At 34.9% G+C, this 27,302-nt stretch overlaps 1 protein-coding gene across 2 annotated transcripts in view; it reads right to left on the reverse strand.

Annotated features, from left to right (window-relative positions):
• TMEM161B (transmembrane protein 161B) overlaps positions 1-27,302 on the reverse strand; it is a 71,034-nt gene that overhangs the window by 30,798 nt on the left and 12,934 nt on the right. Inside the window, exons 2-4 of one of the 2 annotated variants that reach the window (XM_030324354.1) lie at positions 16,468-16,571; positions 4,797-4,880; positions 2,614-2,711 (exon numbers count right to left, since the gene is read on the reverse strand). In XM_030324354.1, coding sequence (XP_030180214.1) covers positions 2,614-2,711; positions 4,797-4,880; positions 16,468-16,571 — 286 coding nt within the window. Of the gene's footprint in view, positions 1-2,613; positions 2,712-4,796; positions 4,881-7,564; positions 7,630-16,467; positions 16,572-27,302 lie in introns of those variants that run through there. The other variant, XM_030324364.1, reaches the window with a different exon arrangement.

Raw genomic sequence — 27,302 nt, forward strand, 5'->3', positions numbered from 1 at the left:
TATACATTCAAAAAAAAGTACAAATTATACACATGCTTGGCTACATATTTAACCCAAGTATTATATTTGTTTTGTATTCAATAATATACATATGTGTCTTTTAATAGGCTATTAGAATCAAAAGAAAATTTATAGTTCATCAAGCCTAGTAGTTTGTGTTAAGCTTGTGAATATACCTTAAATACAGGCAGAAAATTCTCTACTTTTACCTAAACACACATACACAGCATGCATTCACAAATGATTACGTAAATATAAACATAAGTAAAATCTCTCTCCATTATTTTGCTCTTGAAATTATGTGACCACTTGTTAAACTAATATCATTTGCAGTTAGTTTCAAAACTGTACAAATGAAACAAAATATTGAATAAGCTATGTTCTAAAGACATAATTTAAATCTTTGTAAGTTCGTTAAAATAGCCTAGTTCTCACTGACTGTCTCTACCACATTTGGTGTGTAACCCTGGCCAAATTATTTGAGTTCGAGTCCTTGCACCTCCCCCCAAAAAAAGGTCGATAATCGTTACATACCCTATAGAATTACAAGAATGTTAATACAAGGAAAGCACTTACAACAATGCCTGACAAGTCCTCAGTTGAAGCTATTATTAAAGTTAGTAAGTTGATAATTACTCATTTAATATTAGTTATTAGTAAAAATTACAAAAATATGTACTAGAAATCAGGGAGAATGTATAAATATATATATATATATATATTCTTGTATTTACACATCTGTGAACATTTTATACAAGCACACATATAAAATTAGTAAAAGAAATGTGACAACCAATCAAAAAGTCAAAGTGCTTTTAAATGTTTTAAATTTTGCATGAAAAATAATTAAAAAGAAAAAAAGTGGATGACATAACCAGTCGAAAACCAGTATGACAACTGATTTATACCGTTCCTCACGGACATTTTTTGGGTTCTAGGACACTCTTCCCAGATATATATATATATGTATATATATATATATATATATATATATATACATACACATACACACACACATATACATATACATATACATATATATATGTGTGTGTATGTAAAATATATATATATATTATTGTGTGTGTATATATATATGTGTGTGTGTATATAAATATATGTGTGTGTGTGTGTATGTAAAATATTTGTAAATATAGAATCAACTTTCAAATATCTTGAAGTCATTCTGTATCAATAAATAATTCTATATGAGATGCTACATGAATCTCTTAAGGCTTTTCTGGGGTGGTTATGATTTATACATTACCAAAATTATTCCTTTTAATATGTTATTTTTATCCCTCACTTATCATGTAAACCATTAGTTCTCAAAACTGGTCAAAAACAAGAGTCACTAAGAGCATTTTAACAAATACAAATTCAATTCCCAGAACTCACTCTAGATTTACTGGATCTCCGGAGGTAGATATGAAGAATCTTTATTTTATTTTTTTTAATTTATTTTTTTAATGTTTATTTATTTTTGAGACAGAGAGAGACAGAGCACGAACGGGGGAGGGTCAGAGAGAGAGGGAGACACAGAGTCTGAAGCAGGCTCCAGGCTCTGAGCTGTCAGCACAGAGCCCGATGCGGGGCTCGAACCCACAGACCGTGAGATCATGACCTGAGCCGAAGTCGGAAGCTCAACCGACTGAGCCACGCAGGCGCCCCAAGAATCTTTATTTTTAAGAGCTGTTCAAATGATTCTGATGTACAGCCCCATTTGAAAATCAGTGTTTAATACAGTTTCACCTTAGATATCATTCTCTTATACGATTCAAATAATTTCACATAAATTTCACTTTAAATTTAAAATCATCATAGTTACTATGCAATTATAAACACTGATATACAGGAAAAAAAAAACAAATGACTTATTAGAGATACACAGTGGGTAAAAGCAAATATTGAATTCAAGTTTTTTGATTCCTAATCCAGTCCTAATCCAATGTTTTAACATTACTTATTTTTGAAAAACAGAGCACAAGCAGGGGAGGGGCACAGAGAGAAAGGGAGGCACAGAATCTGAAGCAGGTTCCAAGCTCTGAGCTGTCAGCACAGAGCCTGACGCAGGGCTCAAATCCACAACCAATGAGATCATTCATGACCTAAGCCAAAGTCGGATGCTTAACCAACTGAGCCACCCAGGTGCTCCCCACTTTGTTATTCTAAAACCACTTTCCTTTCTACTAAACATGAGCATAAAGCTGAATCATTCTAGTACAGGTAATTAAATACAAACACACAAATGCATTTCTGTAAGCCATATCATAAAAGGAGCAGAATGGCACATATGGTAAGAAGTCTAGAATTCAAAATAATGAAAACTGACTGTGATCTCGACTAAAACAGAAACTGCATAACAAACATGTAAGTCAGCCTCTTCTGAAAAATGGGAAAAATAATTCTTAGTACAAGTTAGGTGAATAGACAAAGGAATTTAAATGAAGTCATTTTGAGCTTCTAAGTTCTGAAAAAGATTTCGTATTCTGTAAAATGGACTTAATGATTAAAAACTAACCAAAAAAATCTAGCCACAATAGATAAAATGGAAGCACTTTCACTAGCATAGTATAAAATGAGATTTACAAAACACTTTACCAAGATTCCCCTTACCTAAAGTATCCACTTCTGTAACTGACTTTGTTTCTAGATGGAGGTCAATATCCTTTGGAATGGTTAATGGCTTACTTTCAATGTGACCATTATATTTCCTATAAAAATCAGACAAGTGACACAAAAAACAAGTTACCTACACTGTTATCCAAGTGCTTGTATCAACTAATCACAAAAGAGGTTTTAAATTTCACAGTATAAAAAAAAAAAGCAGAATTTCTAATATTTCATCAAAAAAGGAGGTAGAATACCCAAAAGCAGTTTTTAAAGGGGTGGGGGACTACGAAACGTAGATGTAAATTATTATGTGAATCATACAGATTACCAGGGTAAGAGGTACTAAATTAGTGACAAAATCTTGATTGCTAGCTTAGCATTTCACTCTATTTCTCTTATTCTCTCTTCTATACATTTAAAGACAATATAACATCTCTTTCTTTAGGTATAAGAGTAAAAGCAAATCTAAAATTAAAGAAATACCATTATCACATAATATTTAAACAAATGGAAGAAAATCTCAGAAAACCTAAAATAAGGTTAAGTGGCTCTTTTTCTTTTTCTGTTTTAAACATTTGTTATTTATTTTCGAGAGAGAGACAGAGCACGAGCAGGAGAGAGGCAGAGAGAGAGGGAGACACAGAATCTGAAGCAGGCTCCAGGTTCTGAGCTGAGCCCAATGTGGGGTTTGAACTCATGAACCAGGAGATCATGACCTCAGCTGAAGTCGGAAGCTCAACTGACTGAGCCACCTAGGTGCCCCAAAAGTAGCTCTACTATGACATGACACATAAAAACTGGAATCTTTTCTTGTATTTCACTTTGAAACTATTCAACTATTTCTTTAGGTATAAGAGTAAAAACAAATGAAGACAAAACGCACTTCTCTTTGAAATTATACATGTCTACACATAAAGAAACCTGTAGCTATAAACAAGTCAGAGTTGAAGAAATACACTAAGATTTATGTGCATGAGAAATTCAATAATGTGAACACCTAATCTGGAGTTGCTCTGAGAATCACAAATGGGAGAAATAAAAGAATTCTTCAGGTACACATGTGATCATTCCTAAATTTAATTTTTAAAGACAATCACATGTATACAGAAAATAATAAATTTTCAATAGCATTAATTACAATACCAAGACACATTTTTCAATTATTGTGGGAAAACCTCAGTAAAAATATTAATTATGTCAATAAATCAAGCCTTTTCAGAATAATAATAAAGAGAAGGAGGGCTTACACTTAAATATTCAATGATCTTCAAGGTGTATTTGTAATAAGCACAAAAGAGAATGGCAGTAAGATCAGAAAAAAAAGGTCCTTTTTAAAATTTTCAATTTCATGCCAAATAATCATTAATGCTTTAAAAACTCTAGCACCTAGCACCTACAAATGCATTAGCCCAGGTTAATATAATTTTTATGATACACATGAGAAATTTGGTGACAAGTTGTTGTCAATGACATTCTATAATATATTAGAATCATAGTTTCAGGTCCTAAAATCCTCCTCAGTTGAGGACACTAAGGTCCATATAGAGAGGGTAATTATCATGTACTTTTCTTGAGAATTCAATTTAAATAGAGATATAAAATTTTAAAGCTGGAGAGATCCTAGAAAATTACTAAGTTTGGTCCTTCCATTTCACAGATAAGTTTGGTCGTCCATTCAGTGAGGTTTATTAGCAGGCAGTTTTCTTCATAAACTTTAAATGTCAATATAATATGCAGCAACTGAATGGGACCTAAGAAGTTGTACTGTCTACCCCTTTTATTTAAAAACGAATACTGAATAAAAGCAAAACCTGGGGAAAAAAACAAACCACAGGTATCTGTAAATGAGTTACAGGGTAAAGACACGGGCTATGGTTTTCTCCCCAGTCAACCCCCACCAAGTTTTAATATGATGGCTGTACTGTTTTCATAATTTAAACACAAAGAAGAATAAAGTTAACCATTCTTGAGCAAAATATTCGCTGCTGTGCTTATATATTAAATTACTACATATTGGGTTTTTTTAAAGGGTAATTTAAAATTATGTTAGATCATGGATTTTGATCTCAAATGTATTAACTGCACATGGCATAAGCAGTAAATGTTCATTTAACCAAAGTAAAAAAATACGTTTATATCAAATGTGTCAAATATTAACACTTTACAAACTCAACAATATAACTTACCTATCTTTTCTGCTTTTCCCTTTTTGCTGCTTCCCTGCAAGAATTCTTAATTCTTCTTCTGTAGGATGTTGATACCATCTCAAACTAAGAAAAAAAGAATCCTTTTAAATAAAGAAATTAAAATCACCAGAATTATTCATTTATGGTACAAATACTTATTGAGTTTCCTACGTGTGAAGACACTGAAGGGAATTATCAGGTGAAAAACTCTCATCTGAATTAAATACTACTGCTTAAGCCTTAAAAGGGTTTTGATTCAAACCCAGCACTTACCAAGCACTTACTAGATGCCAGACCCTGCAATGCTGTTTGTAGATATATTTCTTAAAACTGACATTGTATTAATATATATTAAGGCTATACAGGCTTACTATTAAAAGTAAACGGAGTGAACTTTGCAGGTAAGAGCACATTAGAATTTCCACCCACCCCTCATTTACATAGAAGTAATTGACAGTTGTCTTAAAAAGAATCCTTTGTCCCCAAAACTACAGGTAGTCTTTACTTTCCTATCCTCCCCTCCTTTACCTGGAGAATTCTGAAACTTTATGTGTTGAAGAATTAGAGTAAAAAGTTGTATTTACAAAACCCTTTAAGTTAGGGTTTAACTAACCAACAACAGGGTGTATTCACCTCCACCATGTAGTTAGAACACCCAAACAAATCACTTACTCCCTCCCAAGCAACGACCTGTTCATTCTCAATTTCCTATCTCACCTGAATTTCCTACCCACTACTTAAATTTGATATTCTAGTTTCATCTTCAATGTGCCCTCACCACATATTATCATTAATTCTGTTCTTTAACTCTTAAAATTTTAACTTCTCTGCTCCCTGTAAGAACTTTAAGTTCAGCACATGTCCCTCTCTAGCTCTATTGGCAACACTCTCTAACTGGTCTCTTTGTCTTGCCAGGACACTCTCCTCAGTGCATTTTGGTCCCAACTTTAGTTATCTTTCCATAATGCAAATCTTATTAAGGTAAATGACTGTTTAAATCCTTTATAAGAGTCTTCTCAAGGTAAAACAGTAAGTGGCAGCTAGGCAAAGACTTTGATCAAGGCCCTGTTTTTATAAAGGAGAAACATACACCTAGTATTGCTAAACCTTCCAATTTTTCACTTACAAAAAAATCTACATTTTTAAAGTAAAATGTCTCAATTTAAAAAGTTAGCAAGTGATTTGCTGTTTTTTAAAAACACTGCAAAACTGGCAATTTGAATAATGACTGGATAGTTGATGACGTTAAGAAATTACTGTTAAATTTTTTTAGCTATAAAGATAGGATTACAGTTATTTTAAAAGCTTATATACTTTAAAGATATACACAGAAATATCTATGAATGAAATAATATTTGCTACAAAGTAATATGTTAGGGGGAGGAGAGATGAAGGGGAAAACAGATGAAACATGTTAACCACCAGCTGTTAATTGTGATATGTACATAGGAGATCATAAAAATCATTACATATTCACTGTATTAGTCTGTCTACTCTTTGTATATGTTTGAAATTTTCCATTAAAGTTAGAATACACACTGTAAGGCTCATATGCGCATAGGATTTGTGACCTCCTATTTCCACAAACTTTGATGATCTGACTACTATCTACTTTACCAGACTCACCTTCAACAACTCCCCCTTGGAACATGACATTCTAGCTAGACTAAGTGACATTTTACTCTACAAATTCTTTCATCCCTTGATGTTTCTGCATATATTCTTGTATCTGCTTATAAATATCAATGCCCCTATCCGGCAAACTTCTAGTTTACCTTTTACTATTTATAAGGCAAGTTGCCCTATGGTGTAAAAAAAGAATGTATCTGGTCATTGTCCCCCATTCTTGGCAAAGAGCTTCAAAAGTCTTTGGAACTTCCTTAGTGATAGGGAATATCTTTGGTATGTTAATTAGAGGACTCCAGGTGGACCTCCAGATAGCCTCAGGATGGTGACTGGTCACCAGAAATACCAACTATATGATTAGAGTGGGGATCCTCAGCCATCTGATCTCCAAGAAGGGGAAGGGGGCTAGAGATTAAGTTCAATCCTGTGGCCAATTATTTAAAGTCATACCTATGTAAAATGGAATTCCAAAACACCTCTGGACACTAGAGCTGAGAGGAGCATCCTGGTTGGTCAACACAATGATGTGCCTGGAGGGTGACATGCCCTGACTCCACAGGGAGGGAATGTAAACTGCACTTCTTCCGAAATCTCTTCCTATATCATCTCTATAATAAAACTGTAATCATAAGTATAGCACTTTCCTGAGTTCTAACTGTTCTAGCAAATTAATGAACCTGAGAGGGGTCATAAAAATGCCCCAATCTGTAGCCAGTAGCCAGTATACAGAAATACGGGTGGCCTGAGGATTCCAAGAACGTGCAGCTGGCATCTGGAAACCTAGGCATTCTTACAGAGAAATTGGTCTTTAACCCATGGAGTCTGTATTAACTCCAGGTAGTGTCAAAATTAAACTGCAGTTGGTAACAGACCAGTTGCATTAAAATGAAATACTCCCCTAACTGAAAGATCCTTAGAGTAAAGATTTTAAGACTTACTTGTTATTGTATACTTCAAAACTAGTACAGTTACTGGCATATAGTAAGTGCTCAAAAAGGATCACTGAACCAAAATTAATTCAGTTCTCCCCTTAAAGGTTTTAAAATTAAATATATCCCAACCAAAAAGTCACTAAACTCTAATTAACATGGGTGAGGAGGCACTTCCTGAAATTTCGATTTAAGTCCAGAATTTTAACTTACAGTCGATTCTCGTTATTCGCGGTAGTTATGTTCTATAAAGTCGCCGCGAACACTGAACATTGCTCCTAGGGGAAATACAGGGTTAGGTTCCTGCGAGCCTCTGGTCACAACATTTTCATCAACCAATAAATACAAAACCTTGTTTTATGTGTGTTTAAGTTTAAAGACACCTTATTTAATATATACTGTTGATTCATTAACATTAAATTCACAGCCAATAGCACTGTAATTCACACCTGAACAAAGCTTATTTAATAACTATAATCATAAGTATAGTATTTTCCTGAGTTCTGTGAATATTTCTAATGCATTTTCTCCATAAGGCCCATCATAGCCCTCTTATGCCTCGAAACACTAGACAACCCCTCAACACCATGTTTGGAGGCTATTTTAAATAGTGAAATTAACAAAAAGCTAAAGCTAAAATGTGAACAACATGGTATTAAACAGACCACAAAAAGCACACTTGTTTATAATATGAAAAGTGAAACAAGGCCTCAACTGGGAACGTGGGCATTGGGCCACTCAAATATTTTGCCAATCTGGATATGTCTATGAATGATCTTGAAAGCACCACCAGTATGAATTTGGGGGGTTACAAACGAACTTCAGCAAGTAAGCAAATAAATACACAATCCATGAATGATAAAGATTGAGTGCATAACATTGAGAAGATCACTTATGCAATAACTCATTTATAAAGACTGAAATTAGTTGTTTGGCACTGAGGAATAATTGCTAATTATTACTAATCTGTAAAAGAACTCTTAGTATAGGAAAACTTAAATTACTTTCAGAATGCTATAATAATGAAATATTTTAAGATCCTTAACATTTTCTAGGACTCATTTTCTTTTTAAATATACTCAAGCTTGTTTAATCTCATTACTGGACAAATGGGTCATCTTCATCAGGAAAAATTATTGTTCAAAGCTGGAACCTTAGGCTGCTGGGTGCTCTTAGGGCCACTTCTGTATGTATCTATCCATCCATCCATCCATCCATCCATCCATCAGACACTTATGGAGTCCCCTATGGTCAAGTACTCTGCTGAGCAATGGAGATGTAATCACATACAATAAAGTCCCTGCTTTCTTGGTGCTTGTATTCTAGTTGGGGCAGAATTTAACCAAGTAAAAAATGACCAAAAAAACCCACCACAAGTTGGATACTATATAAAACAACCTAACAAATGGTGAGAATGAGAGAGAAAAGCCTTAGGTTGTAGGTTACAAAGATCTCTCTGAGATGACATTTACCCAGCAACCTAAAGGATGAGAAGAATGGAGGGAAACGGCATTGAGTAAGAGAAGAGCATGTCCAAAAGCACAAAGGCATGAAAGAACACAGAAGGCTGCAGTAACCAAAAGGCCAAAGAGACGGCTACACCACATGCAAGGAGAAACATATGAGGGAGGCGGAAGAGATAAAAAGGGATCAGATCATGCACATCCTCCTGGGCCACAGTATGGAGTTTAGATTTTATGCTAAAATAATAGTCTCAAAACAGGATAGAGAAATAACTTCATTTACATTTTAAGATCTTTTTTGCTGCTCTGTGAATTATATGGAGGCAAGGAGAGAAGGAAATATATTTTGGACACTGAATCAACAGTGATAGACTAAAAGTAGGAAGTGGAAAAAAAAACAATGAAGGATATCTACCTTTCTGATTTAAGGAAGATGGTGGTACATTTTCTCAGATGGAGTAGAACAGGAAGAATTATGAATCTGAACATGCTTGAGTTTTTAAGTACCTATGAAATATCAAGTGAAAACATCAAGAGAAAAACTGTATTTTCGAATCTAGAGCTCAGAGATAACCTGGGGTCATTACACAATTGTGGTATTTATGGAATCAATAATATCACCTAAGGGGAAGATAACACATGGCAGAAAACTAAACAGTTATTAAGGAAGTGAGAAGTAGAGTTCATGAAGACAATGCATGTAACAAATTTGGCTATAACAGAAAACAGGGAAATAGGCCAAAACTAAGAAATGGACACGGGAAAGGCTTTGTTTTTTAAGACAGAAGACAGAGGCAGGGCTGTAACTCTTCTTTATTTGTAGTTGCTGTTACTTTTAATAAGAGATCTTTAAAAAAAAAAAAAAAGGAAGAAGAAGCATGTGTATGGGTGTGTGTGCTAACAGGAATAATTCCCAATGGAAGTGAAGCAATTTACGACAGGGAAGAAAGGAAATGGCCAAAGGAGCAGTCTAGGTAAAAGAGGGAAAGGGGTACAGAGCACAAATGTAGGAATTGGGGCCTGACAGACAGGACACCTCTTCCATGGGCCAAAATTAAAATATACAAACATTCTTTACAAATATAGAGGGGCTGCACAGGTAACTAGGGTTGTGGGTTTGGTGGTGAGAAAATGAGTGCAGAGCTCTGGCTTCAAGAGCTGAAGCTGAGGCAGGCATGCATACTATTTGAGGAGTGAGGATTTGGGTTGAAAAGCTGTCAGAGAAGTGGAGCATACAAAGACAGCCAGGCAGCATGGAGTAGCCACCTAAGATCTGAAAATTCCAAGTAAAATCTAGAAGTACAGCTGCACAGTTTTCCTCAACAGTCAGTGCTTCGTACACAGTTGGATTCCATACCATATGGTTCCCTTGTACTATACTTTAGCTCTGATCTCAGTTTTTAGTCTTGTCTTTTGCTATTAGTTGGTATGTCTATCTCAGCAAAATGACTCGCAATCTGCTTGTAACTGCTGCACCATGCCTTTCTAATATGGGCTTGGAAGACAGATATAAAAGCTAATTAGCTTTAGATTCTATGTAGCAGTTAATAAGAATGGTTACAAAAATACAATTAGAGAAAAATGCTTTGCGTTAATGTTCTAAAATTGCACATACAATATAATCACAACCATGAGAGGAAAATATGAATAGAAAAGATTAGAAGGAAATACAACAAAATGTACACAGTGATTGTCTTTAGCTGATGAGAATACAGTCCATTACCTCTTATTTTCCCTTTTTATCAATTTATTACCTTTTTCTATATCACACGCATTACTGTGTTTGAAAGACGAGGAAAAACTTTAAAAAATAAAAGGTATTAAGAGGATCTCACTAAAAACTGAACTTCTTGCATTTAAGTTAAATGTATTAATCTCACTGTATTTTATGACATTTACCTTGGCTACTGAGTGGCTTTTTTTTCACTTACGTTCACTTCACAAATCTGCGTGTCATTCAAATTGTCAGTAGTGTCTCAGAAATTAAAGCCAACCTAGGGTTACACTCCACTCAATCACTGAAATATTTTTTAATAATTTTCTTGTAAATCTCTTACATAACATACTAACAGGCCATTACCTTTCTTACTGAAGTTCAACAGCACTGAAAAAATATGTATCAGAAAATGTATGTATATATACATTTATATATGTATAAAATATATTGATGTAGACTCCTTAAAAATTTTAAACAGCAATGTAATTTAAAGCAAACCACTTCAAAATTTTTCAGAAGTAAAAATTTCAGAAATTTGAAATGAAAATCTAAACAAGAATACAGAAAAACTTAGTACTGAGAGCAAGCTAAAAAAGTTTTAATATATAATCAGGGGCGCCTGGGTGGCGCAGTCGGTTAAGCGTCCGACTTCAGCCAGGTCACGATCTCGCGGTCCGTGAGTTCGAGCCCCACGTCAGGCTCTGTGCTGACAGCTCGGAGCCTGGAGCCTGTTTCCGATTCTGTGTCTCCCTCTCTCTCTGCCCCTCCCCCGTTCATGCTCTGTCTCTCTCTGTCCCAAAAATAAATAAAACGTTGAAAAAAAAAAAGTTTTAATATATAATCAATACAAAACTCTATTTCAAAACACAGGTCATATAGACACTTTCAGTCTTCATTCTAAATCCCAATAATTTCGACAAGTGAGAAAAAACAAACTTAAGAGAAAACAAATACTGCTTAAAACCTAGAAGACCTTTCAGCACAAGTAGCTAAAATATCGTTTGTCATACACACACACACACACACACACACATTATCTTGTTATTTACTGGAAATTTTAATAGGACAGCATGGCATTCTGGAACTGGAAGTTAAGATGACTAAGGCAAGGAGAGAGCAAGGGCTCAGGCATTCCACAAGGGTAGTAGCTGACTGTTTACACCTTTCCCTTAGGTCATAGGTCCCACCTACTGTGCATTTGAATAGTAGGTTTCTCTCACCAAAGGGAACTTGTAGATTCTTGGATCAGGCAACATGCAAAAGAGAACAGGCAAAAAGAATTAGAGCAACTGAATATGAAGGTGTTGGTACACTGTGCTCTTTACCCAATACAGGATCAGACAAAATCAGAGTAAATCCAACCATAATGTATTTTCAATGAGGGACACATGACAGGAAGTAGCATACCAAAGTGAGAGCCTCCGGAGATAAAGGGGTAGAAGAATGCATAAGGTTTGAGCTAAACAATCAGGGAAATGGAAAGCAGATTCAGCAAGGAAACTACTGCAGGGAAAAAAAAAAAAAAAAAAAAAAGCAAAATCCTACTTCCTCATGCAAAACCCACTATTCAAATGTACAAAGAATGTAACCTATCACTTACCTCTCCAAGAAAAGAGGGGCCAAGCAAACTTCAAAACAGAAAGGAACTTTAATTACAATAGAAAGTAGAGAATACTATGGCTACAATACAGTAGTATGCTGGACACGATAAAGAACATCTTCAAATGATCTGAAGGACGGTTAAAAGTGTTCCTTATGTTAGGGAAAAGCAGCTCAGACAAACCAACTTCCGATGATTTTTCCTCCCTTTGTGAAGAGAGGGGGTAATAGAGCAGTCTGAGAGCACTAGACTGTTCACCGTCGGGTTTTCAAAGTTAATAATACATGCTCACAGGTTACAGGCACAAGAGATTTTATTACTTAAGTTCTTGTTAAAGCAGAATCCCTTCAACAAAATCTGATAGTCATATAAAAAGGCATGTAAAAAAAAAAGGAGAAAAACATTTCTCAGAAGAAAAATATTTTTTCTATTAAAAAACCCTGGAAGAATGGAATACAAAATATTTATAATTTAGTAATGTGGGACAAATTTAATTTCAAATAATGAGGTAAGAAGTATAATTTGAATAGATGATATTTCTTAAACTCTACTTTGTACTTAGCATGTCTGTGGTAATCAAAATCAATGGTGAGATACCTTTTAATTTAGAATAAAAGGTGGCTACGCAGTCACAGAAAAGCCAGAAGAATACAGTAAGTGAAGAGAAACCATACACTAACTATATATAACCTGTAGGATTAGCTTATAAAAGGCTAAGTATCACTAGGAACAAAAGGTAGAAAAAAAATCTTAAAAAATTACTCTGTAAACTGCCAAAAGAAGTCACAACAATTGTAGAAAAGTTCACCTCCACCAAATTCCAACTCTGTTCAAGTATGTCAGTTCCAGGACAAGGTCTGGAGTTGATGAGCGCCATAAATCAAATAAAGACTATATTGTGAACTGAACTGAACTTCAGGATAAGAAGCTTAGATCTGTTTCATTTTTCAGTATGTGACTGTGAGTAGTTAAATGAGTTTTCTCATTCGTAAACACATTATCACCTACTGCAGAGAAGGACTAGACCCTCACCAATCTTGCTTTTACTTCCTAGGTACAATGAAAACTACATTCCCAGACACACTTGCCCTTTGGCCTTAATTAGTCACAGGGCCCCAGCCTATGGAATGTGGACAGAAATGATATATCGACTTCTAAGTGTGACCCCTTGCATCTCCTGAAAGATCCATAGCCTATTCCCTTTATTTGCCAACAGATACAACATCGAACAGAAGATTCCAAGGTATCAGGAGGAATACAAGGGCCACAAGACAGAAGAAGCCTAGAGTCCCTAAGTCACCACTGGAAAGACAGCTGAATCTTTAAATACCATTTTGTCAAGAATCTACCTTAAGAGCTGCCCAACAAACCCTTTCTAACTCTCCCATAAGACCCTGATTCCTGCCTGAGGAAACAGAATCAGAAACTTTCATTAGGTTCAGACAATGAGATTCTGAGGTCATAACATACCCCAGTGCATCTCCTCTCCTAACTAATTCACAGTGTACAGATCCAAACAGCATAAGAGAAATAAAACTTTTGATCAGTATGAAGTTTTATAACATTGTAAAGGTAATTTAATGGCATTAAACAAGGCTAAAGACTACGCAGTTATTTTTTAAAAAACTAGAGATCTACAATACTAACAGCAATATATGTTATTTAACAAGAGCTAGAAAATTAGTGTTTTTCTAATATTAAAAATCAACAGGCCAGTAATTTATAAAGTAAAAATTGTTTATTGCTTCAATTGTTTATTTACTTCTTTAAGTAAATGGGAGGCTTACTCTTTAAATCAACATAATAAAATCCAATGGCACTTTAAACCCTCCATTCCAAAAAGACACAGATTGATGAGAGATGGACATAAATTAAGTTATATGATACAAAAAGACAGGCCATAACTTTTAAGGCAAATATGAATATTTATTTACAATATGAAGATACAATACTAGTGGGACAAATATTAGAACGATATATACAGAACCTAAAAACAACTCTCTTCTGTCAGACTCACGATTAACCTTTCATGGTATCTACATAGCTATTCATTTGAATAGTTCTATTCAGTTGTTCCATTCAGTACAGTCACTCCCAAGCCTTCCTACACTATTCATAATTTTAAGAGTCTTCATGAGCCTTTCCCCTCAAATTCTTTTAAGCATGTTACAGATGATAAAGAATGCCCTCAGATCTTTCTCTTTAACTCAACAGCATCATATGGTTTAAAATGCAAACTGTCATTTCTGATCAATATTTCTACATAAGCAATTCACAAGGGATTTTACATTTTACCAATATTAAAACAGCATAATTTCATATCATTAAAGGTTGGTGAAACACTAATTATCCCAAAAGGATAAAATCAATGATCTTATTGAACACAGTTAGGCAACAACATTAAGCGATTTAACTTCATGACCTAAAAATTCCAGGATTAACATTAAAAAAAGATAAATCTTACACACACACACACACACACACACCAAAAAAAAAAAAAAAAAAAAAAACAACGGAGGAAATGAAACAAGGAGTAAGTAACTATTTCTAGAAAATTCTGATTGCTATAGTTGGAACCTGATTTAGAATTAGAGACAGTGTTAATTAACACTACAGTTAATCGGTTTACAAAAGCAAATCAAGATTACAAAAAATTATCAACTTCATATTTATTTTTAAATGCTGAACTCTCCCTCAAATCTGCAGTATGTGTATTTACAAAACACGTAGTATGTATATTTACATCCATGCTAATATTTGTCGAAAAAAAACCCATTTTAATTATAATACATAATTCCAATATTAAGAGAAAAGAATTTGGTTTTCAATCTCTGAAGTTTTAGTTTTTACTAGTAAATGTAAGTTTCACAGAAACAAATGGAAAGCAGATTATGTAAGAACAGGAAATTGCCTATACCCTAAAATGAGACGAGACTGCGAAGATCTTTGGAGCCAAAAAGAGATCTGGAGTCTCACTGGAGATTCATCATAAACAGAATCTATAAATATGAATTCTCAGTAGAAACGAGCTACCTTAACATACTTTTATCTAGTTCATTAAATCAGATTCCATTTATTTAGAATGAATGGTAATTTGCCCAGCTGATGTTTATCCTTTCATGATCTATGGAAAAGGGTTTTGATAAGCAAAAAAGTAAACAAGACTACACATTTAAAAACTAGCTACAGATGACTGACTTTTCTCTTATAAATAACGCTGACAGAGGTTTTAAAGTTTACTAAAACTTTAGTTATTATTTACTTTGCTAATAAAACATATGTTTTTAAATAGCCATTCTCTCACACATTCTGTGTGGGTGTGCACACGTGCATGCGCCAGCGGTCAAAAAAAATTTTAAGCAGCCTGAATAATATTTTTCTGTATTTAAATGATATGAACAGAAGCATAGAAAATAAATTCAATAAAGGAGATTTAAGCTTTGTGGATAGAATGACCTTGATCTAATCATAAAAGCTTATTATTTGTCTTGCAGTGTATGATATCATTAGGAGGATAGGATCTATCCATTGTTTTCTAACTCCAAAAGGTCTAAACAAAAGAAACTAGACCTACAAATTAAGAGAATGCAGTTATTTACTGGAGATGAACAGTTAGAATAAAACTATAGTTGTGGTACCATATCTATAACTTACCTTTCATAATTACACAGGATTTTGGCATGTATTTCTATAGGGCATTTTCCTGCAATTGTCTCATATCCCCTATATTCAACTTCCTTACTTGTGACATTATTTTATTGTACACATATCAGCAAGGCAACTGAGCTCTTTTGTGGAAGGATTGGGAATAGTAGTAAGCTTACAGCACAGTAGACAAAATTAAAACCAGCAAAATAACTTTGACCTCTCCTTGTTAAGTTAAAGTTTAAAATTCTTTGCAGTAGAACAAAGAATCCCTAATTCTCATAATAAACTCTCAAATGAGTCATCAATAATCAAATATATGCTCTCAGTCATTTTCCCAACAATGGTAAAAATATTTAATCACTTCAATTTATAGTCTCCTCCCTGTGTTGACCAACTGTTTAAGGAGGTAACTATGGGAAAAGTGATGTGGTATTTTCAATGGCAATGGACATGAAAGGGGGAGGACTGAATTGTCACCATGATCCCATTACCTTTGTACTAAAAAAAATAAACTACTAATGTCTAAAGTAAGAAAAATAAGGAAGCTAGATTTTTCTCATAACTTCCCTTTGTCATGTTTTTAGAAAACAGGAATTCACGCTTAACTTCTGGTAAGTCCATCAGTCTGAGACTTGAACTAAAGAGAGATTTCAAAGTACCAGACACAGTCAGCCTAACTTTGCCTTACCTGCCATTACAGAGTAGCCATCGAGCAAGAGAATAGTGAGGTATAATCTTCTGCATGACACTGGCCATCACCATGGTAACGACCAGCTGTATACCTATCACACCCTGTATAAAAAAACAAACAAACAAACAAACAAGTTTAACAATGAATAAATTTAGATTTGAGGACAGTGGTGGAAAACTTGGTATACATTCCAAAAATTAGACTTTAAAAAAGATGAGTTTACAATTAAAATACATTATTATTCTGGCATTTAAGCATTCAAGACCACATGTTTAAACTTAAAACATTTAATCTCATCTCATAATCCTCTACAAAATTCCCCAAGGGTAACATCCATGTTAATAAAAGTTAAATGGGTTAGCATGCACATTTAAAATCAATTCCCAAGAAACGTTCTCCATTATTTACGGGTATCCAAATGAAGTAAAAAGTAGTCGCTTTTTCCATCTTTCTCCAAACTTACTCTATTCAATACACTTAAAACACGAGCTTGGCAAGCTTTAAAAGGAGTATGCCTACCTTTTACTTCTAAGGTGATAGTGAACAATTAAATGATTAAGTGAATGATTAAAGAGCATTAACCATATTAAGTGTGATGACAGAACTGGCCTAAAAGTCACCACTAGAAAAAAAATTAACTCTGTGCTGTCATCACCAATTTCCAGTGGGTGGGCCTTCAATAATGTCCAAAAGCCTCCTTAGTTTACTCTCATCAGTCCCTCCCTATTCTCTACTATAACGAAGTCAAAACCTTCCCCATCTCCACACTTCCAACCTCCCTCATCTTGTACTCACAAAGAAAATAAACACCATTAAATGAAAACCCTCCCTTTTCACCAAGAAGCTCATAATCATTTGTATCTGCACCCATCTTTTCCTCTACCCTCTGGAAATAAAGAGCATCTTCTACACAAATCCCTTCAAATGTGCTTAAGAGCCCATCCTCCTTTTGATTTTCAGGAACGTCAACCTCTGAATAGTTTACTTACTATATCTTCTAAAATCTCTTCTGTATCTGAATCCTTCCTACCCACATTGTAACATCTGTAAGTCTCTTTCATCTTTCTGAAACAAACAAAACAATGATTTTCCCTCATTACACAGCCCTCCTCCCTAATATTCATAGCTACTTGACAAAAGACTTATTTCCAGTTGCTTCTATGTTCTTACATCCCCACACAGTTCCCATTTGACGTTCTGCTTCAGCCCATTCCATTGAAAGATCTACCATCAAGATCACCTCATCTTAACAAATTATCTTTCCTTATTTTAAATCTCAGCAGGATCCCACAAGGCCTACCACAGGCCTTCCTTTACTCACACCATGACAATCAATTCTTCATACTCCTCTTTGCTAGCTCCTCCCTCTATCCAAGCAGTCCAAAAATAAGGCTGAATTCCTACCTCAAACATAATACACCAAATAAGAACATAAAAATATAAAAATGTTTAAAAGAAGCAGTATAGTATACAGGTTTAAGAGCATGGATTCTAGACCTAACCTGCCTGGGATAAAATCAGCCAACTAACTACTAGTTGCATGACTTTGCAAAGGTCATTTAAACAGTATGTACCTTTATTATCTGTCCTATAAAATAAAGCTATTCACTTAACCTACCTAATCAAGCTGTGGTTATAAATTATGCCTGATACAGAGAAAGTTCCATATGTATGAATACTATTTGTTGTTATTGTCATTGTTATTACCTCTATTATAACTCTTTTGAAGTTTTTATTTTAATTCTGTAAGAAAACTTTTTAAATTTCAAGAAGAGAGAAGGCTTTCAAGAAATGACAAGTCTCAGGGCCCCTGGGTGGCTCAGTTGGTTAAGCCTCTGACTTTGGCTCAGGTCATGATCTTGCACTCCATGAGTTTGAGCCCCACGTCAGGCTCTGTGCTGACAGTTCAGAGCCTGGAGCCTGCTTCAAATTCTGTGTCTCCTCTCTCTGCCCCTCTGCCTCTCATGATCTCTGTCTCTCTCAAAAACAAATAAACATTTAAAAAAAATTTTTTTTAAACTGACAAGTCTCCTGATTGAAAAAAAAAACCCTAAAAACTAAGTTGAAAAAAATCAAATTTCATTTATTATAACAAACTGTGCCACCAACAGTTCATCACTGTAAGAAATGTAGTACTGTGGGGTGGAACGGTGATAGAGGGGGAGGGTGAACATGTGCAAGCAAAGGGTACACAGGAACTCTATACATTTCAATTAATTTTGCTGTGAACCTAAAACTACTCTAAAAAGTAAACTTTATGAATTAAGAAAAATCAAATTTCTGCAATAGAGAATGATATAAACAATGTCAAATGACTGGGAAAAGACATCTGTAATTCACATGACAGAGGGATCATTTCCTTATTAGATATTATAAACGGAGTTCTTACAAATCAACTACAGTAGTCCCTCCACCAAATCAGTGGGAGGTATGTTCCAAGACCCCCTGTAAATGCCCAAAACCTTGGATAGTATCGAATCCTATATCCACAATGTTTTTTCTGTACGTACATACCTACAATAAAGTTTAATTTATAAATTAGGCACAGTAAGAGATTAACAATAGTTAATAACAAAACAGAACAATTACAACAATATACTGTAATAAAAGGTACCTGAATGTGGTCTCTCTCTCTCAAAATATCTTACTGTACTACAGTCACCCTCCTTCGTGTAATGATGTGAAATGATAAAATGCCTACGTGATTAGATGAAGTGAGGCGAATGTCGCAGGCACTGTGACATAGCATTTGGTTCCTACTGACCTGACCGTATCTCAGAAGGAGGATCATCTGCTTCCAGACCATAATTGACCTTGGGTAACTGAAATCATGGGAAGTGAAACAGTGGATGGTGGGGATGAGGAGGAATAACTAGTGTACTAACAGACCAAATGCCTAATTAAAAAAAAAAAAAAAGAGGAAAAATATGTACAGACAGTTCTCCAAAAAAAGGAAGTAAAAGTGGTTCTTAAGCAGGACGGCTTTTAAAATGCTTTTTAAACCTGCCTCAACTCTCGTCTTACTGTGGATATTTTACTGCCTTAAATTTTACCAACTGGGTTAAGGTTCAGACCACTTTTATATTCACCTAACATCAAAGGTTACATTTTTACCTTTCTACTTTCACATTTCCTATCACTTGAATTTACTACCCTATTTTCTGTGTAGTTTGTGATAGAAGTTCTGCAATCTCCATACAATGAATGCCATTACAAAGAATTCTTTCAGGCAGAACAAGGCCAAGAAATATATTAGCAAGTATGTCAGAAGGTTGGTCTATTTGAGATTATAGACTTAAAAGCAGAAGATAAGTTTTTAGTCAGGGAAAGTTTTGTGGACCAAGTGAACCTCAATCTAGTCTTTAAAGAAATAAGTGATAGTATCACAGAATCTTCAAGGTCATCTAGTACAATCTCTCACAAATATACATATACCAATTTATTAGAGTGTAAACTCCTTAATAGCAGAAATCATATTTTAGTCATATCTAGTAAGTGTTACAGGTATTAAATGGCATTTCAGAAAGACTGATACGGAAAATATATATGATGGAATGTGATGAACAGTCAAAGAGAGGTATTTTAGCTCAACTCTCTCCTTTTGCTTCAAATCACTAAGCATGATATTGCTGATAGATGCAGAAGTGAAGATGTAAACCATGCAAAGGCAAAAACAAGTATCAGCAAACTGGATTGAGGATAATTAGAAATATGAACTGGGTTTCTACAATGGCCCAGACCAGAAATAATGAAGCTTTAAATTACAGTGGTATCTCTGGTACTGAGAAGAGAAATGCATTCTGATATCTTTGTGCAGAACTCAAAAGTTTATCAAATATAGAGGCAAAGGAAGAATTAAAGAGAACCCCAAGAAAGGCAAACACCGCTCTCAACGTAGTAGCTAATGTTTGACTAAAAAATGTTCAAGGCAAAAATGTAACCTGAACACTATTCATTATGCCACGTCCACTTTTTCTTTCAAATAGATTTCTTTTTTAAATTTACTTATTTATTTTGGGACAGAGAGAGTGCACACGTGGGATGGGGGCAGAGAGAGAGAGAACCTCAAGCAGGCTCCCCACGGTCAAGTGCAGAACCCAATGTGGGGTTCGATCTCATGAAACGTGAGTTCATGACCTGAGCTGAAATCAAGAGTCGGGACACTTAACAGTGTCCAGTGGCTCAGGGAGCCACCAAAGCACCCTGCCACTTCTACCTTTTTAAACGAAGCTAGAAATATTTTCCCAAAAGCTCATCTATATACTGTCCTAAATGTATTATTATATAAGTCAGTCTTCTTCTGACTTTCTAATAGAAGTCAATGAATCTTTCCTAGAATGTTATCTAATTTTTAGGGAGGTAAGATTATGTGGAAATGATTTCACCAAAATTATTACATTGTATGTTACCAGTTATATATTATCAATTTAATAGATTAATACTAAAACTTTTGAGACATTACTACGAAATTAGCAATTATAGTGTACATTCTAGGGATTAATGTGTTAAAGTATAAAAAATATTCAACTCATTAAGGGACACAACAATTTGAAATTTAGAAACAAACCATTCTAAAAATAAATAAATAAAAATGATTCTAATAACCTGCCTTCACTGCCCAACTTAGTATCTAAGTATGCCTAAGTTTTTTCTTTTAATGTTTATTTTTGAAAGAGAACCAGACAGAGCACAAGCGGGGAAGGGGCAGAGAGAGAGAAAGAGGGAGACAGAATCCAAAGTAGGCTCCAGGCTCCAACTCATGAACCATGAGATCCTGACCTGAGCCAAAGTTGGACGCTCAACCGACTAAGCCACTCAGGTGTGCCTATCTATGTACACCTAAGTTTATACAAAAGCATGATTACTGAACTGTTTAACTTAAAAATAAAAATCCCTGAATATTTCTCATTTTTAATTAAAGACAATGATTAAATACATTTAGCCATAAACAATCAAATATTTCACAACAGAAAACTGTTAAACTGGGGAGAGATACAGTGAGGCTACAAAGTCCATCATGGCTCAAGTCTCAAACACAACCATTGGGATCAATGACTCAAGTAGCCCTAATGCTTTTATTAATGCATCAAAATTTAACCAAAGTGATGGTTTCTGTCTAGATTCATTGCCAGTAGGCCCTGATTCTCTTGATAACTAAAAGTGGGAAAAGTTGTTCGTGAAATAGCTCATATGACCCAAGATGGGTGAAATACTACGGCAACTTAGGTTTCAACTTAAGATAACTTTCTATTATCTATTAACCTGAAGCCATGAAGAGCAAGACAAAGTTATTTGCCTTTAGTCTCTAGAAGAATAATCATTTCAAGTTTTGTCAGTAATCATTTCTGGGTAGGTTTAAAAAGTTCTTACCAAGGAAAATTAAACAACTCTCCAAGAAATAAAATATATCAAATATCAACATTTTATCTTGCTTGTCAATACAGAAAATAAAACTCAGAAAACTGTGTCAGACTTAGTAGAGTTGACATTTTGTTTTGTTTCATTAAACTAGCTCTCCTGCTAACCAACTGAAACAAAGCACATGCTGTTTAACATTAGAAGGCATATTTGCATATATACTTGGGACTCAGACACCCCCAAACGATTTCAAGTATAATCTCCCTGAATAAATTAGAAGGGAGAAAAAGGAAAGAGGATATTACCTATAGAGGCTGTTTTTAGGCAATAGGCTTGAGCAAAGCTAACCTGAGTAAAGCAAAAGGGCCCACAGCAACCAGACAGACCACCCAGCTGATTGCAAACAAGCTCATTAAGCAACCCACCTCAAAATAAGTATAGGCCCTAACTGACCAATTACAACCAGGCACAATTCCTAAGATTACCAAAAAAGGGGAAATTCCAAAGTCCCCACATTCCCTCACTCCACCCTATAATGTGGCCCCTCACCAATGCCTGTGGCAGCCTCTGCTCTATTGTCCTGCCAGCCACTCCCTTGAGTGTATTCAGTAAACTTCTATCTCCTTATGCCTTGGATGAATTCTTCACTGCCTTGCCACAGGTCCCCATCCAATTGGGACACCCCACATTTGGTGGCCCCTCATCTGATCAGAGCACCCAACGTTACCCAGTAACCTTCCTAATTTTTGTCTCTTGACTGTTTACATCTTTTACTGATAGCTAGACATGTTGAGATAGACTTAAGAGATGCTCAAATAATTTAAAGGTATACATTTTGTTATTTCAACCTAGATTTACATAAAACTTCAAATTCACACTTCGAGCACTTAAACTATCTCTGAGCAATTTACAAATGAGGAAATCAGGGTTCAAACAACAAAGATCAAAGTTAGACTTATCCAAAACCCAGACCCTTAATTTCCAACCTAAAGTTTTTTCCACTAAATCAATTCAGCCCATTCGATGAACATTTAATGAGCAACAAAGTACATGCGCTGAGCATTAGATCACTCAAATGCAATAGGGAGAAACAGCAGAGTCCCAGTCACCAATGAGCAGCCAGGGAACTAGGAGAGTAAAGGGACCATTACGATACAAAGTGATGAGAGGATAGGCAGAAGATTCTGAGAACACAGTAAAATGAGAGAGAGAAAGAAATTATTAAGGGTAAAAACCTATGAAAGGGCATTTTGGATGTTAAAGCATGAGTCAAAATCCAATGAACTCAGCTTGAGTGAATGAGCCATCAGTGGTATCTGCTTCAAAACTAAAGGGTTTAGAATGTAACCTAAAGGCAACAGGAAACCCATGAGAAGTAGTATGATCAGATCACTATTCAACAAAAATTGCTAACCCCGCAGCACTAAGATAGCTAAGCTCAGGTATGACAGGAAGAACTGTGCTAAAGTCAGTAGCAGTACTGCAGGTATAATCTCTCTTACTTTGGTGATAAGAACTGTATATCACCATATATTATGTGACAAATTGGTTAGGGTCTCGGTCAAACAATGTGAAAAATGATACAAATCCAAATTATATCACTGTAGAAATTATTTATATCTATAAACAGGAAAAGCAAATAAAAATTTAATTTACAAGTACAGGCTATCTGCCTAACATATATCCAATATCTTGCTGGGTGTTATCAAGAAGTTGGCAAAGGAACTTTGTGTTTCACAGACTTAAATCCCAAATACTTAGCACAATGACATTTAGAATAGTTCAAGGCATATAATAGGGCATTTGAAATTTGTTGAACAACTAAATGAATGGCAACACTGCAAAAGAATATGTCTTAACAGAACTTAAAATCCAAGATTATCATACTAGGTACCAAAAAATTAAGACAGTATTGCAGGACAAAATTGGACAGTACTATGAACAAAAGCTAGAGAAACTGAACAAACTGCATATGAAAGTTTCATAGATGGGGTACCTGGGTGGCTCAGTCGGTTAAGCCCCCGACTTCAGCTCAGGTCATGATCTCATGGTTTGTGGATTCGAGCCGCACAATGAACTCTGTGCTGAGAGCTCAGAGCCTGGAGCCTGCTTCAGGTTCTGTGTCTCCCTCTCTCTCTCTGGCCCTCCCCCCACTCACACTCTGTCTCTCTCAAAAATAATAAAACAGCAACAAAAAAAAAGAAAAAGAAGAAGAAAGAAAAGTTTCACAGAGTGAAACCTAACATGGAAACTAATATCACAGAGATAAAGAGTAAAAGGGAATTCGAGGCTAAACGAAAATGTAAACAGAGAGTAACCATGCAACAGTGAAAATCTTAGCTCAACCAAAGCAGGCTTTTTGTATTATAGGGCAAAGAATTGGAGGAAATAAAATGAAGACAGAATCTAACATTGTTGAGTCTTCAAAACCAAGAGGACACATAAGATCACCTTGGAAGACTTTTAAGCAAACAGGATAGGAAGATGAAATAATGCCAGTAACATATAAGAAAAATGAGACATAGAAATATATTAATTAAAAAGAAAACCTAAGACTAAGGTAGAAGCAGTTCAAACTAAGAAAAAAAAAAGATAAAGTATGTCAGAAGAAAACCAATCAAACTTTGTGAATGAACATGAAGGAAAACAACTGTAGAATAAAAATGAAGACGATCTCAAAGATATTTTCAGGACATTTTGGTTTGGGTGATTGTAGAATCCTAGAGACAATGTGCATGAAAACTGCAGGAACATCAAGCCTCAGGCAGGCCTCCTAAGGACAGCAACTTAGCTACATTCTCAGCTTTTCAGAACACACACAAAAAATGCTTCACTGGTACAACCAATCTACATGAAACAGACTGGCAATAATCAGGTTGTAAGAATTTTATCAACTAATTTACAGTGAAACATAAACTATCAAGTAGATCAGATGTTAAAGTACACTAAGTGTTCCATTCAATCACTGTCTTAATGATCCTATGGAGGTCAAATAATAAGTAGGCTGCTTGGTGAGTAGTGATTGAGACCAAAAGGCAGCACTGAGGGATAGCTCATTCATTCAGTGCTGAAGTTTGAATATACAGAATAGCTAGGGGGTACAATACTCTCAACCCTAAATAGATATGGATAAATATGTTTAAATCTGGCTAAACTTCTAGACTTTCAACTGATAAAACTGGGATTCCAATTGATATACTCTTTCCAAAGACAAAAACCTAGATAAAAACTATTCTATCTTTCAATATGTAAATACCACTGCTTTGGCTACAATCTAGTCTATCTTAGGTCTTGGAACCAATCCATATCTAAGTTCAAGGTTAGAGAATAACTCATATCTTGCATCAGGTGTTTGTATCAAACTCTTACAGTGTTAACCACTCCTGACTGCCACCTACAAATAATATGTGATAAGTGGTATGGTAGAGGTCAGTGCCAGTGTTATGGGAGCACCCCAAGAAAGGCAGTGATTAAATCCAAGTGGGAGAGCTGGGAAAGACTGGTTCACAGAGGTGACATGTGAATTAGTGTTAAAAGGTTAAAGAAGTATCCCACTCTCACACAGAAAAAGAAAAAAGTTTAGACAGATACACCCACCTGTACAGAGAGTAAATGGCAAGATCCAAAACAATGAGCAATTCCACATGCTTTAGACTTTGATAGGGGTTGCACATAATGGACTTTTCTTCAGGTACTCGGAAATAAGTTCAGGATCTTAAGACTGGAATGAACCAAATCCATTATATATATTTTGGAAAGATATATATATTTTGGAAAGATAACTATGCCACCAAGTAGAAAATTAAAGTGAAAAGTAATTGGAAGCAAAGAGGTAAAATAGAAGCCCTCTGAAATAATCCAATGAACACCAAAAAGCCTGAACTAAGACAGCTTCAAAAACAAAAGCAAAACCAGGAGCACCTGGCTGGCTCAGTCAGTGGAGTGTACAACTCCAGATCTCAGAGTTGTGAGTTCAGTCCCCCACTGGGCACAGAGCTTACAAGAAAGATAGACAGATATACAGAAAGAAAGAAAGAAAGAAAGAAAGAAAGAAAGAAAGAAAGAAAGAAAGAAAGAAAGAAAGAAAGAAAAGGAAGAGAAAAACCAAAAAATTAAAATTTTTAGAGAAAAAAGGGAATTAGGCATAAAATTATTAATTATCTCTGTAAGGGAAGTATCAGCAGATAAGAATAAAACTTAAGCAATTATGTAAAGATTAGATGGGAATAATGGACAAAATTATTCTTTGAAGAAACTGAGCAATAACAGGAAAATCTGATGGATACTAGAATGGTTGACAAAGAAAATATATTTAAAATATACCCTCATAAGGAGGAAAATAAAACATGCTTAAGGCAAAAGGGAAGGAACCAATGTTGGATGGGTGCTGAATGTTCTAGAGACGGGTTTGTGGGAATTTAATCACTTAAGATTCAGAAATAGATGAGACCAAAGGTGCAAGCTGAAAAAAACTTTATGAGACGTGTCCTACTGAAGAGAAGTACAAGTAGTGTAGAGATGTATTAAATTTAAAACCTGAATGGACAAAGTTTGAGAGACTTTGAAGAATAAACAAACCAAGCTCAGGATCTTGGCAATGTGACTGAGAAGAGGTCTAGAAACTCAGGAAGAAAGGTGTGATATACATGTGGATGACTGACAGACTCAAGCTGGTTAAAAAAAATAATAATAATAAAGATTACTTCTAATAGGTTTAAGGGCTGTATAGATTTAATCAAGATGAGAAACTCTTCCATATAATGCCAAAGCAGGTAAAAGCAGCCTTAAACAATCATTAACAAGCAAGGAGAATTCTTGCCAATAGACTATTTCTAGAATCTTAGGGTTCGTTATGTGAGCTACGCTAGTCCTTACTTAGCCCCAGCCCTTACAGACAGTTAAACAGGTCTGAAAATAAGAAAAGGAAAACTTTGCTGAATAAACAAAATGAAAATAATCAAAGGGTGTGATAGAAAACCAGCTAAAGAATAAGGTCACCTACTGATTTAATAATATAGATTTATTAAATGAATCTAATGAAATCACAGATACTTAACTGTTCTGACCTACCAAACAGCAACTTCATATACCTCAAAATAATACTACCAATAGAATTATATAAATAAGAAGGTAAAATCAGAGAAAGAAAACTGTAAAACATAATTACCAACTGCTCTGATTTGAATTTAAGCACATGGGTTTTCGAATTTAATTGCTTACAGAATTTGTTTGATTTGCCAGCATCGTGCTTCACAGCACAAAATGTGCTTTTAATTCTTTAAAGTAAAAAGTATGAGCAGGAATTTTTGCTATTTTCCAACTGAGAGTAAGAAATTTAATGTACTTTAAGGCCAAAAATCAAAAATTCTCAATAAAATACCTTGGTACATCCTTAATATCTTAATAACACATACAACATAGGAGCATGCATGAATTTGATATAACTATATTCAAAAACAACTCCAGACTTATTG

The sequence above is a fragment of the Lynx canadensis genome, chromosome A1, assembly GCF_007474595.2.
Source record: "Lynx canadensis isolate LIC74 chromosome A1, mLynCan4.pri.v2, whole genome shotgun sequence".
NCBI lineage: Eukaryota > Metazoa > Chordata > Mammalia > Carnivora > Felidae > Lynx > Lynx canadensis.